This window comes from Acyrthosiphon pisum, chromosome A2, assembly GCF_005508785.2.
Source record: "Acyrthosiphon pisum isolate AL4f chromosome A2, pea_aphid_22Mar2018_4r6ur, whole genome shotgun sequence".
In the NCBI taxonomy this organism is placed as follows: Eukaryota; Metazoa; Arthropoda; class Insecta; order Hemiptera; family Aphididae; genus Acyrthosiphon; species Acyrthosiphon pisum.
The window spans coordinates 24,192,116-24,206,471 of NC_042495.1; the positions used below are offsets into that span (position 1 = coordinate 24,192,116).

Sequence of the window (14,356 nt, forward strand, 5' to 3'; positions counted from 1 at the left end):
GTCTTGTAATTATTTATTCGTCAACCGACGCACAACGACGCGTTAAGTAGACGCGTCGCTCCCTTCGTAACTCAGGTACCACCTACTTACGAAGCGTTGGAGGCTAACCGTGATAACGGCTAGTCAGCCACATTGGTGACCTCTTCAAGTTTCCCCTTGCATTTACGTACGAAGTCGTAACCGCCGTTTCCGCGTCGAGTGTTCCCGCGCGTTTTCGTAATACACGTGTCGTCGTAGTGCCGTATCCGTCGTACGACTCGTATAACCCCTTTTCGCGTTAATCGTCATGGACGCGCAGGATAACGCGCCTAACGACCCAAACGTCGTCGTCAACGCGAACCAAGTCGTGGATGCCATCGCGAACATGCGACTTCCGGCATTTTGGAAGCGCTTCCCGACCCTATGGTTCAATTACGCGGAGTCCACGTTCATAACGCATCGCGTCACCGCCAACGCGACCAAAGTACATTTCGTCGTCAGCGCTCTAGATGAAGAAGCAGTGAGAAACATCGGCGACCTTCTAAATACGGCCGCCTCCTACTCCGACATTCGCACACGTCTCATCAGCGCCTATGAGGTGCCCCAAGCACTGTTGTTCCGCGAAATTGTTAAGCCCGGAGGTTTAGGTGACCGCCGACCATCGCAACTGCTTCGTGACATGCGCAACAGCATGCCACCCAGCTTAGGTGAAGACGCGTTAAAAGAATTTTGGCTACAGAAACTCCCGTCGAGCGTTACCGCCATCCTCGTGGGCCTTGACGCGCCGTTGGATGAACTGGCCGCACGCGCAGACCGTATTTTGGATGTGTCCAACCCGCAGAGCGTCGATGTCCTATCAAAGGAGCAGTTTAGCGACCTGGCCGGCGCTGTGTCCGCGTTGTCACAACAAGTCAAGTCCCTCACGAAAATCGTCAACTCCGCGGAAGGGACATCGCGATCACGGTCGCGAGCACCCGCGCGTTCGGACGCAGAACAGCCGGAGAAAATGTGTTTTTACCACGCTAGGTTCGGCAAGAGGGCGCGCGCTTGTCACTCGCCGTGCAGTTTCAAGCAAGAACCACGGGAAAGTCCCACATCCGCGCCTGCGGAAAACTAAGAAGCGCGCACAGGCCACCCGCCCTGTACGTCGTCAATAATTCTACGCGGGTACACATCAACGATCAACGTTCCGGCAAGCTGTTCCTCATCGACACAGGCGCTGAAATTTCGGTCATACCGTACAACTACAGCTCACGCCAGCCGTCCGATGTGCATCTTACAGCCGCCAACGGAACACGCATCAAAACGTTCGGGCCCAAAACACTCGTTCTCGACCTCGGACTTACGCGCCCATTCACATGGACCTTTGAGATGGCTGACGTCTCACGCTCCATCATCGGCGCCGATTTTTTACACTACTTTGGCCTCCTCGTCGACGTGCGACATCAACGCCTGGTCGACCCGGCCGACAAGCGAACAGTCACCCGTGCAGTGACATCCACATCGTCGGCGCGCGCCACCTTGCTCACTGTCGCTCGCTCTCCGGATTGGGACCGACTTCTGCAAGACTTTCCAAGCGTGACCCGTGAGTCACCCGTCCCTGAATCGTTCCGACATGGAGTGGAACATGTCCTCGAAACCAAGGGACCCCCCCCTTTTCGCGCGCCCGCGACGGTTGCCCCCAGATCGACTCGACATTGCGCGCCGCGATTTTGAGCAGATGCAAAAACAAGGGATCTGCCGACCTTCATCCAGTGCGTGGGCCAGCCCTCTGCTACTAGTGCCCAAGAAGGACGGGTCTTTCCGACCATGCGGTGATTACCGCCGACTGAACAGCGTCACCGTGCCAGACCGATACCCGCTGCCCTACCTACATGATTTCACTGCAAACCTCGCGGGAAAAACGGTCTTCACTAAACTCGACCTGGTCCGCGCTTACAATCAAGTTCCGATCGCCACAGGTGACGTCCACAAAACTGCCGTGACAACACCGTTCGGCCTATTCGAATTTCCAGTGATGTGCTTTGGCCTATGTAACGCCGCACAAACCTTCCAAAGGCTAGTCAACACCGTTCTCGCCGGCCTCGACTTCGTTTTCGCATACGTCGATGACGTCCTCATTGCATCCACGAATGCCGAGCAACATGTCGAACATGTCCGTGCAGTACTCGGCCGTTTTGAGGAGTTCGGGATAGCCATTAACCCGGCGAAGTGCGTTTTCGCTGCGAGCACGCTCACCTTTCTCGGACATGTAGTCGACGCGCAAGGCTTACGCCCCAACCCAGACAGCGTCGACATTATACGGCGGTGGCCGCAACCCAACACTAAAAAAGAGTTGCAGCGTTTTCTCGGATCGTTGAACTTTTATCACCGGTTCGTCCAAGGCGCAGCCAACGTTCAAGCACCGCTGTACGACATTTCCGCGGCGATTAAAAAAAAGGACGGCCCACTCGCGTGGACAGACGCCGCCCGGAAGGCATTCTTGGTATGTCGAGAGGCACTCGTTACCTCCGCGCTTTTGGTACACCCGCAGCGCGACGCACCGTTGCGCCTCACCACAGACGCTTCTAATATCGCGGTCGGGGCAGTCCTGGAGCAGTCCGTCGGCAATGAATAGCAACCTCTTGGATTTTTCTCGCGCAAACTGTCCGGCGCGCAAACACGGTACAGTGCGTACGACCGTGAGTTGCTCGCAGCCTATCTAGCCGCACGGCATTTCGTACACGCAATCGAGGGCAGGTTCGTCACGCTCCGCACGGACCATCGCCCGCTACTATTCATGTTCTCGCAGAAGGCCGAAAAACTTATCGACCGTCAAGCCCGGCACGCCGCGTTTCTATCACAGTATTTCCACGAGGTCGAACACGTAAGCGGCGAACTCAATATTGTTCCCGACGCACTGTCGCGTCTGGAGTTAGCGCCCCTCGACAACGGGCTGCCTGATCTGGACCAATGGGCAACGGAGCAAGCGAACGACACCGACCTGCAGGACATTCTCACCGGGAAGACAGAGTCGTCATTAGAGCTGGAAGCGCGGCAGACGGCGGGCGGACCGGTCTATTTCGACATTGCATATAACAGGTCGAGACTTTTCGTTCCGTTGCGTCAACGTCGCGCGGTCTTCAATACCTTACACCGGCAGGCGCACGGCGGCAGTGCGGCCACAGCTGGGCTAATCGCGCAACGTTTTGTGTGGCCTGGAATGAACCGAGAAATACGACGGTGGGTCAAGACGTGTGAGCAGTGCCAAAAGTCGAAGGTACATAGTCACACCTCGTCATCGTTGGCTACGTTCGCAGCACCGGACCGACGTTTTGGTCACATACATTTGGATCTGGTCGGCCCACTGCCCGTTTCGGACGGCGCCAAGTACCTCCTCACCTGCGTTGACAGGTTTACGCGTTGGCCAGAAGCCTGGCCCGTCAGCAACATGTCTGCTCACACCGTCGCGTCCACGCTGGTAACAAATTGGATCGCCCGCTTTGGAGTACCGGACGTCATCACCACAGACCAAGGGCGGCAATTCGAATCCGACCTGATGTGTGCACTCAACTCAACGTTCGGGATTCAACACATTCGCACGTCCCCCTATCACCCGCAGGCCAACGGACTGGTCGAGCGCTTTCACAGAACTCTCAAGGCGGCGCTCACCGCGCAGGAATCACCGCACTGGTCGCAGCGGCTGCCCATCGTCCTCCTAGCCCTACGCAACACCGTCAAACCGGACACCGGTGCAACACCTGCCGAATTGGTCTACGGGACAGCACTCCGCCTTCCTGGTGAGCTTTTTCACTCCGCGCCCCCAGAGACGGGGTCGCCGGATTTCGTCGCGGCACTCAAGTCGTCCATGGCCGAACTCCGACCGTCGCCCGGATCCAATCACGACTCGGCCCGTCGTGTTTTCGTGCCTACGCAGCTCGACTCCGTCAGCCACGTTTTCGTCCGCGTCGACGCGCAACGTGCTCCGCTTCAACCGCGTTACGAGGGGCCCTACGCCGTGTTAGAACGAAGAACAAAGGATTACAAGCTGCAGCTGGGCAACCGAACGTCGTGGGTGTCAGTGGACCGACTCAAACCTGCCTTCGTCCTCCGCGATGACCCAGTCCTGGATCATTCGTACGCCATGCAGTCCGTGGACAAACTTCCGACGTCGAAAACACCTGCGGCATTTTCTCTTTCGCCGGGGGGGAGTGATGTGGCGAACCGAGGCCACATGACCTCCCTCCGTCGTAGGTAAATTGGTATACGTGTCAGGGACGGTTGGCTACATTGCGCTCGCGCCGAGCGGCGGCCTTCGCGTCGTGCGACGGCCTGCTCTGGCTCTCTCTCTCCGTAACCGCGAATGCAAGCAGTCCGTACCTAAGCCGTTAGTCCGCGTATCGTCGCCATCTTTTTGTCGTGTACTAAGATTTTTTCCCTCTCGCATCGCGAACGCACGTGGCTAACCGTCCTATTGAAAAATACGATCATCGATCGCGCCTGTTAAGCCACCCTTTTTTACTATTCGTAATTCTTGTAATAAACGCGCATCGCGCACTCACAACATCAAATAAGTTTTGTAATTATTTATTCGTCAACCGACGCACAACGACGCGTTAAGTAGACGCGTCGCTGCCTTCGTAACTCAGGTACCACCTACTTACGAAGCGTTGGAGGCTAACCGTGATAACGGCTAGTCAGCCACATTGGTGACCTCTTCAAGTTTCCCCTTGCATTTACGTACGAAGTCGTAACCGCCGTTTCCACGTCGAGTGATTCCGCGCGTTTTCGTAATACACGTGTCGTCGTAGTGCCGTATCCGTCGTACGACTCGTATAACCCCTTTTCGCGTTAATCGTCATGGACGCGCAGGATAACGCGCCTAACGACCCGAACGTCGTCGTCAACGCGAACCAAGTCGTGGATGCCATCGCGAACATGCGACTTCCGGCATTTTGGAAGCGCTCCCCGACCCTATGGTTCAATTACGCGGAGTCCACGTTCATAACGCATCGCGTCACCGCCAACGCGACCAACGTACATTTCGTCGTCAGCGCTCTAGATGAAGAAGCAGTGAGAAACATCGGCGACCTTCTAAATACGGCCGCCTCCTACTCCGACATTCGCACACGTCTCATCAGCGCCTATGAGGTGCCGCAAGCACTGTTGTTCCGCGAAATTGTTAAGCCCGGAGGTTTAGGTGACCGCCGACCATTCGTGGTTCGTGACATGCGCAACAGCATGCCTCCCAGCTTAGGTGAAGACGCGTTAAAAGAATTTTGGCTACAGAAACTCCCGTCGAGCGTTACCGCCATCCTCGTGGGCCTCGACGCGCCGTTGGATGAACTGGCCGCACGCGCAGACCGTATTTTGGATGTGTCCAACCCGCAGAGCGTCGATGTCCTATCAAAGGAGCAGTTTAGCGACCTGGCCGGCGCTGTGTCCGCGTTGTCACAACAAGTCAAGTCCCTTACGAAAATCGTCAACTCCGCGGAAGGGACATCGCGATCACGGTCGCGAGCACCCGCGCGTTCGGACGCAGAACAGCCGGAGAAAATGTGTTTTTACCACGCTAGGTTCGGCAAGAGGGCGCGCGCTTGTCACTCGCCGTGCAGTTTCAAGCAAGAACCACGGGAAAGTCCCACGTCCGCGCCTGCGGAAAACTAAGAAGCGCGCACAGGCCACCCGCCCTGTACGTCGTCAATAATTCTACGCGGGTACACATCAACGATCAACGTTCCGGCAAGCTGTTCCTCATCGACACAGGCGCTGAAATTTCGGTCATACCGTACAACTACAGCTCACGCCAGCCGTCCGATGTGCATCTTACAGCCGCCAACGGAACACGCATCAAAACGTTCGGGCCCAAAACTCTCGTTCTCGACCTCGGACTTACGCGCCCATTCACATGGACCTTTGAGATGGCTGACGTCTCACGCTCCATCATCGGCGCCGATTTTTTACACTACTTTGGCCTCCTCGTCGACGTGCGACATCAACGCCTGGTCGACCCGGCCGACAAGCGAACAGTCACCCGTGCAGTGACATCCACATCGTCGGCGCGCGCCACCTTGCTCACTGTCGCTCGCTCTCCGGATTGGGACCGACTTCTGCAAGACTTTCCAAGCGTGACCCGTGAGTCACCCGTCCCAGAATCGTTCCGACATGGAGTGGAACATGTCCTCGAAACCAAGGGACCCCCCCCTTTTCGCGCGCCCGCGACGGTTGCCCCCAGATCGACTCGACATTGCGCGCCGCGATTTTGAGCAGATGCAAAAACAAGGGATCTGCCGACCTTCATCCAGTGCGTGGGCCAGCCCTCTGCTACTAGTGCCCAAGAAGGACGGGTCTTTCCGACCATGCGGTGATTACCGCCGACTGAACAGCGTCACCGTGCCAGACCGATACCCGCTGCCCTACCTACATGATTTCACTGCAAACCTCGCGGGAAAAACGGTCTTCACTAAGCTCGACCTGGTCCGCGCTTACAATCAGGTTCCGATCGCCGCAGGTGACGTTCACAAAACTGCCGTGACAACACCGTTCGGCCTATTCGAATTTCCGGTGATGTGCTTTGGCCTATGTAACGCCGCACAAACCTTCCAAAGGCTAGTCAACACCGTTCTCGCCGGCCTCGACTTCGTTTTCGCATACGTCGATGACGTCCTCATTGCATCCACGAATGCCGAGCAACACGTCGAACATGTCCGTGCAGTACTCGGCCGTTTCGAGGAGTTCGGGATAGCCATTAACCCGGCGAAGTGCGTTTTCGCTGCGAGCACGCTCACCTTTTTCGGACATGTAGTCGACGCGCAAGGCTTACGCCCCAACCCAGACAGCGTCGACATTATACGGCGGTGGCCGCAACCCAACACTAAAAAAGAGTTGCAGCGTTTTCTCGGATCGTTGAACTTTTATCACCGGTTCGTCCAAGGCGCAGCCAACGTTCAAGCACCGCTGTACGACATTTCCGCGGCGATTAAAAAAAAGGACGGCCCACTCGCGTGGACAGACGCCGCCCGGAAGGCATTCTTGGTATGTCGAGAGGCACTCGTTACCTCCGCGCTTTTGGTACACCCACAGCGCGACGCACCGTTGCGCCTCACCACAGACGCTTCTAATATCGCGGTCGGGGCAGTCCTGGAGCAGTCCGTCGGCAATGAATGGCAACCTCTTGGATTTTTCTCGCGCAAACTGTCCGGCGCGCAAACACGGTACAGTGCGTACGACCGTGAGTTGCTCGCAGCCTATCTAGCCGCACGGCATTTCGTACACGCAATCGAGGGCAGGTTCGTCACGCTCCGCACGGACCATCGCCCGCTACTATTCATGTTCTCGCAGAAGGCCGAAAAACTTATCGACCGTCAAGCCCGACACGTCGCGTTTCTGTCACAGTATTTCCACGAGGTCGAACACGTAAGCGGCGAACTCAATATTGTTCCCGACGCACTGTCGCGTCTGGAGTTAGCGCCCCTCGACAACGGGCTGCCTGATCTGGACCAATGGGCAACGGAGCAAGCGAACGACACCGACCTGCAGGACATTCTCACCGGGAAGACAGAGTCGTCATTAGAGCTGGAAGCGCGGCAGACGGCGGGCGGACCGGTCTATTTCGACATTGCATATAACAGGTCGAGACTTTTCGTTCCGTTGCGTCAACGTCGCGTGGTCTTCAATACCTTACACCGGCAGGCGCACGGCGGCAGTGCGGCCACAGCTGGGCTAATCGCGCAACGTTTTGTGTGGCCTGGAATGAACCGAGAAATACGACGGTGGGTCAAGACGTGTGAGCAGTGCCAAAAGTCGAAGGTACATAGGCACACCTCGTCATCGTTGGCTACGTTCGCAGCACCGGACCGACGTTTTGGTCACATACATTTGGATCTGGTCGGTCCACTGCCCGTTTCGGACGGCGCCAAGTACCTCCTCACCTGCGTTGACAGGTTTACGCGTTGGCCAGAAGCCTGGCCCGTCAGCAACATGTCTGCTCACACCGTCGCATCCACGCTGGTAACAAATTGGATCGCCCGCTTTGGAGTACCGGACGTCATCACCACAGACCAAGGGCGGCAATTCGAATCCGACCTGATGTGTGCACTCAATTCAACGTTCGGGATTCAACACATTCGCACGTCCCCCTATCACCCGCAGGCCAACGGACTGGTCGAGCGCTTTCACAGAACTCTCAAGGCGGCGCTCACCGCGCAGGAATCACCGCACTGGTCGCAGCGGCTGCCCATCGTCCTCCTAGCCCAACGCAACACCGTCAAACCGGACACCGGTGCAACACCTGCCGAATTGGTCTACGGGACAGCACTCCGCCTTCCTGGTGAGCTTTTTCACTCCGCGCCCCCAGAGACGGGGTCGCCGGATTTCGTCGCGGCACTCAAGTCGTCCATGGCCGAACTCCGACCGTCGCCCGGATCCAATCACGACCCGGCCCGTCGTGTTTTCGTGCCTACGCAGCTCGACTCCGTCAGCCACGTTTTCGTCCGCGTCGACGCGCAACGTGCTCCGCTTCAACCGCGTTACGAGGGGCCCTACGCCGTGTTAGAACGAAGAACCAAGGATTACAAGCTGCAGCTGGGCAACCGAACGTCGTGGGTGTCAGTGGACCGACTCAAACCTGCCTTCGTCCTCCGCGATGACCCAGTCCTGGATCATTCGTACGCCATGCAGTCCGTGGACAAACTTCCGACGTCGAAAACACCTGCGGCATTTTCTCTTTCGCCGGGGGGGAGTGATGTGGCGAACCGAGGCCACATGACCTCCCTCCGTCGTAGGTAAATTGGTATACGTGTCAGGGACGGTTGGCTACATTGCGCTCGCGCCGAGCGGCGGCCTTCGCGTCGTGCGACGGCCTGCTCTGGCTCTCTCTCTCTGTAACCGCGAATGCAAGCAGTCCATACCTAAGCCGTTAGTCCGCGTATCGTCGCCATCTTTTTGTTGTGTACTAAGATTTTTTTCCTCTCGCATCGCGAACGCACGTGGCTAACCGTCCTATTGAAAAATACGATCATCGATCGCGCCTGTTAAGCCACCCTTTTTTACTATTCGTAATTCTTGTAATAAACGCGCATCGCGCACTCTCAACATCAAATAAGTTTTGTAATTATTTATTCGTCAACCGACGCACAACGACGCGTTAAGTAGACGCGTCGCTCCCTTCGTAACTCAGGTAACACCTACTTACGAAGCGTTGGAGGCTAACCGTGATAACGACTAGTCAGCCACATTGGTGACCTCTTCAAGTTTCCCCTTGCATTTACGTACGAAGTCGTAACCGCCGTTTCCGCGTCAAGTGTTTCCGCGCGTTTTCGTAATACACGTGTCGTCGTAGTGCCGTATCCGTCGTACGACTCGTATAACCCCTTTTCGCGTTAGTCGTCATGGACGCGCAGAATAACGCGCCTAACGACCCAAACGTCGTCGTCAACGCGAACCAAGTCGTGGATGCCATCGCGAACATGCGACTTCCGGCATTTTGGAAGCGCTCCCCGACCCTATGGTTCAATTACGCGGAGTCCACGTTCATAACGCATCGCGTCACCGCCAACGCGACCAAAGTACATTTCGTCGTCAGCGCTCTAGATGAAGAAGCAGTGAGAAACATCGGCGACCTTCTAAATACGGCCGCCTCCTACTCCGACATTCGCACACGTCTCATCAGCGCCTATGAGGTGCCCCAAGCACTGTTGTTCCGCGAAATTGTTAAGCCCGGAGGTTTAGGTGACCGCCGACCATCGCAACTGCTTCGTGACATGCGCAACAGCATGCCACCCAGCTTAGGTGAAGACGCGTTAAAAGAATTTTGGCTACAGAAACTCCCGTCGAGCGTTACCGCCATCCTCGTGGGCCTCGACGCGCCGTTGGATGAACTGGCCGCACGCGCAGACCGTATTTTGGATGTGTCCAACCCGCAGAGCGTCGATGTCCTATCAAAGGAGCAGTTTAGCGACATGGCCAGCGCTGTGTCCGCGTTGTCACAACAAGTCAAGTCCCTCACGAAAATCGTCAACTCCGCGGAAGGGACATCGCGATCACGGTCGCGAGCACCCGCGCGTTCGGACGCAGAACAGCCGGAGAAAATGTGTTTTTACCACGCTAGGTTCGGCAAGAGGGCGCGCGCTTGTCACTCGCCGTGCAGTTTCAAGCAAGAACCACGGGAAAGTCCCACGTCCACGCCTGCGGAAAACTAAGAAGCGCGCACAGGCCACCCGCCCTGTACGTCGTCAATAATTCTACGCGGGTACACATCAACGATCAACGTTCCGGCAAGCTGTTCCTCATCGACACAGGCGCTGAAATTTCGGTCATACCGTACAGCTACAGCTCACGCCAGCCGTCCGATGTGCATCTTACAGCCACCAACGGAACACGCATCAAAACGTTCGGGCCCAAAACTCTCGTTCTCGACCTCGGACTTACGCGCCCATTCACATGGACCTTTGAGATGGCTGACGTCTCACGCTCCATCATCGGCGCCGATTTTTTACACTACTTTGGCCTCCTCGTCGACGTGCGACATCAACGCCTGGTCGACCCGGCCGACAAGCGAACAGTCACCCGTGCAGTGACATCCACATCGTCGGCGCGCGCCACCTTGCTCACTGTCGCTCGCTCTCCGGATTGGGACCGACTTCTGCAAGACTTTCCAAGCGTGACCCGTGAGTCACCCGTCCCAGAATCGTTCCGACATGGAGTGGAACATGTCCTCGAAACCAAGGGACCCCCCCTTTTCGCGCGCCCGCGACGGTTGCCCCCGGATCGACTCGACATTGCGCGCCGCGATTTTGAGCAGATGCAAAAACAAGGGATCTGCCGACCTTCATCCAGTGCGTGGGCCAGCCCTCTGCTACTAGTGCCCAAGAAGGACGGGTCTTTCCGACCATGCGGTGATTACCGCCGACTGAACAGCGTCACCGTGCCAGACCGATACCCGCTGCCCTACCTACATGATTTCACTGCAAACCTCGCGGGAAAAACGGTCTTCACTAAGCTCGACCTGGTCCGCGCTTACAATCAGGTTCCGATCGCCGCAGGTGACGTTCACAAAACTGCCGTGACAACACCGTTCGGCCTATTCGAATTTCCGGTGATGTGCTTTGGCCTATGTAACGCCGCACAAACCTTCCAAAGGCTAGTCAACACCGTTCTCGCCGGCCTCGACTTCGTTTTCGCATACGTCGATGACGTCCTCATTGCATCCACGAATGCCGAGCAACACGTCGAACATGTCCGTGCAGTACTCGGCCGTTTCGAGGAGTTCGGGATAGCCATTAACCCGGCGAAGTGCGTTTTCGCTGCGAGCACGCTCACCTTTCTTGGACATGTAGTCGACGCGCAAGGCTTACGCCCCAACCCAGACAGCGTCGACATTATACGGCGGTGGCCGCAACCCAACACTAAAAAAGAGTTGCAGCGTTTTCTCGGATCGTTGAACTTTTATCACCGGTTCGTCCACGGCGCAGCCAACGTTCAAGCACCGCTGTACGACATTTCCGCGGCGATTAAAAAAAAGGACGGCCCACTCGCGTGGACAGACGCCGCCCGGAAGGCATTCTTGGTATGTCGAGAGGCACTCGTTACCTCCGCGCTTTTGGTACACCCACAGCGCGACGCACCGTTGCGCCTCACCACAGACGCTTCTAATATCGCGGTCGGGGCAGTCCTGGAGCAGTCCGTCGACAATGAATGGCAACCTCTTGGATTTTTCTCGCGCAAACTGTCCGGCGCGCAAACACGGTACAGTGCGTACGACCGTGAGTTGCTCGCAGCCTATCTAGCCGCACGGCATTTCGTACACGCAATCGAGGGCAGGTTCGTCACGCTCCGCACGGACCATCGCCCGCTACTATTCATGTTCTCGCAGAAGGCCGAAAAACTTATCGACCGTCAAGCCCGACACGTCGCGTTTCTGTCACAGTATTTCCACGAGGTCGAACACGTAAGCGGCGAACTCAATATTGTTCCCGACGCACTGTCGCGTCTGGAGTTAGCGCCCCTCGACAACGGGCTGCCTGATCTGGACCAATGGGCAACGGAGCAAGCGAACGACACCGACCTGCAGGACATTCTCACCGGGAAGACAGAGTCGTCATTAGAGCTGGAAGCGCGGCAGACGGCGGGCGGACCGGTCTATTTCGACATTGCATATAACAGGTCGAGACTTTTCGTCCCGTTGCGTCAACGTCGCGCGGTCTTCAATACCTTACACCGGCAGGCGCACGGCGGCAGTGCGGCCACAGCTGGGCTAATCGCGCAACGTTTTGTGTGGCCTGGAATGAACCGAGAAATACGACGGTGGGTCAAGACGTGTGAGCAGTGCCAAAAGTCGAAGGTACATAGGCACACCTCGTCATCGTTGGCTACGTTCGCAGCACCGGACCGACGTTTTGGTCACATACATTTGGATCTGGTCGGCCCACTGCCCGTTTCGGACGGCGCCAAGTACCTCCTCACCTGCGTTGACAGGTTTACGCGTTGGCCAGAAGCCTGGCCCGTCAGCAACATGTCTGCTCACACCGTCGCGTCCACGCTGGTAACAAATTGGATCGCCCGCTTTGGAGTACCGGACGTCATCACCACAGACCAAGGGCGGCAATTCGAATCCGACCTGATGTGTGCACTCAACTCAACGTTCGGGATTCAACACATTCGCACGTCCCCCTATCACCCGCAGGCCAACGGACTGGTCGAGCGTTTTCACAGAACTCTCAAGGCGGCGCTCACCGCGCAGGAATCACCGCACTGGTCGCAGCGGCTGCCCATCGTCCTCCTAGCCCTACGCAACACCATCAAACCGGACACCGGTGCAACACCTGCCGAATTGGTCTACGGGACAGCACTCCGCCTTCCTGGTGAGCTTTTTCACTCCGCGCCCCCAGAGACGGGGTCGCCGGATTTCGTCGCGGCACTCAAGTCGTCCATGGCCGAACTCCGACCGTCGCCCGGATCCAATCACGACCCGGCCCGTCGTGTTTTCGTGCCTACGCAGCTCGACTCCGTCAGCCACGTTTTCGTCCGCGTCGACGCGCAACGTGCTCCGCTTCAACCGCGTTACGAGGGGCCCTACGCCGTGTTAGAACGAAGAACAAAGGATTTCAAGCTGCAGCTGGGCAACCGAACGTCGTGGGTGTCAGTGGACCGACTCAAACCCGCCTTCGTCCTCCGCGATGACCCAGTCCTGGATCATTCGTACGCCATGCAGTCCGTGGACAAACTTCCGACATCGAAAACACCTGCGGCATTTTCTCTTTCGCCGGGGGGGAGTGATGTGGCGAACCGAGGCCACATGACCTCCCTCCGTCGTAGGTAAATTGGTATACGTGTCAGGGACGGTTGGTCACATTGCGCTCGCGCCGAGCGGCGGCCTTCGCGTCGTGCGACGGCCTGCTCTGGCTCTCTCTCTCCGTAACCGCGAATGCAAGCAGTCCATTCCTAAACCGTTAGTCCGCGTATCGTCGCCATCTTTTTGTCGTGTACTAAGATTTTTTTCTCTCGCATCGCGAACGCACGTGGCTAACCGTCCTATTAAAAAATACGATCATCGATCGCGCCTGTTTAGCCACCCTTTTTTACTATTCGTAATTCTTGTAATAAACGCGCATCGCGCACTCACCACATCAAATAAAGTTTGTAATTATTTATTCGTCAACCGACGCACAACGACGCGTTAAGTAGACGCGTCGCTCCCTTCGTAACTCAGGTACCACCTACTTACGAAGCGTTGGAGGCTAACCGTGATAACGGCTAGTCAGCCACAATATTATAGATAAGTCTATTAATATCTATGATAATGTGGAGTATCGCTTGCTATTATCGTACTCCGTGCTGATATCATAGTTACATGATTATATGATATGGATCACGGTCTTAGATATGGATGTATACCAAATACTAGGTTGTTATGGATCACGTTATCACAATACGTTGAGTAGATAACTGATAAATATTTTATTTGATTAAATCATTTAAAAAAATATAATATTATGTAGGTATGAGGTAGGATAATCTAAACTAAACGGTCAACATTGAAGTATTTTTGGTGATGTTGGAATTGTTTTCAAGTTTGTCATATTATCATTAAACAATAAGCATAGTTATACCTAGAGTATGCAAATTTATGTGTAAATACAACCATTAGAAGATTTATAATAGTATCCAGTTCATCTCAAATATAAAACAACATAAATTAAATGTTTGATTTTATCAAAACAAATAAAAAAAATGTAAATAGTAAATAATAGCTCATAAAAAAAAAATCTTGGTTGTAATTAGCCAGGTACCTACCTAATATTAATGTTTTAGATTTAGTGATTTAGTTAATTAGGAATTTCATGTATTGAATATTAAGGATTTTTAAAGATTTTTAATAATATAGAAATTTAATAAATAC

General features: G+C 55.4%; 3 protein-coding genes across 3 annotated transcripts; all 3 read left to right on the forward strand.

The window, feature by feature from the left end:
* Positions 1-286: 286 nt before the first annotated feature.
* Positions 287-1,096, forward strand: LOC107885541. The gene has a single exon (XM_016809191.1). The coding sequence runs from the start codon at positions 287-289 to the stop codon at positions 1,094-1,096; it is 810 nt and encodes a 269-aa protein (XP_016664680.1).
* A 3,722-nt stretch (positions 1,097-4,818) lies between these two features.
* Positions 4,819-5,625, forward strand: LOC107885551. Its single transcript, XM_016809200.1, has one exon. The coding sequence runs from the start codon at positions 4,819-4,821 to the stop codon at positions 5,623-5,625; it is 807 nt and encodes a 268-aa protein (XP_016664689.1).
* Positions 5,626-9,347: 3,722 nt separating this feature from the next.
* Positions 9,348-10,157, forward strand: LOC103311649. Its single transcript, XM_008191331.1, has one exon. The coding sequence runs from the start codon at positions 9,348-9,350 to the stop codon at positions 10,155-10,157; it is 810 nt and encodes a 269-aa protein (XP_008189553.1).
* The last annotated feature ends 4,199 nt before the right edge of the window (positions 10,158-14,356 follow it).

What these genes read in the sequence shown, in the direction of transcription:
- LOC107885541 (XM_016809191.1), top strand. Translation starts at nt 287, where the DNA reads ATGGACGCGCAGGATAACGCGCCTAACGACCCAAACGTCGTCGTCAAC.
- LOC107885551 (XM_016809200.1), top strand. Translation starts at nt 4,819, where the DNA reads ATGGACGCGCAGGATAACGCGCCTAACGACCCGAACGTCGTCGTCAAC.
- LOC103311649 (XM_008191331.1), top strand. Translation starts at nt 9,348, where the DNA reads ATGGACGCGCAGAATAACGCGCCTAACGACCCAAACGTCGTCGTCAAC.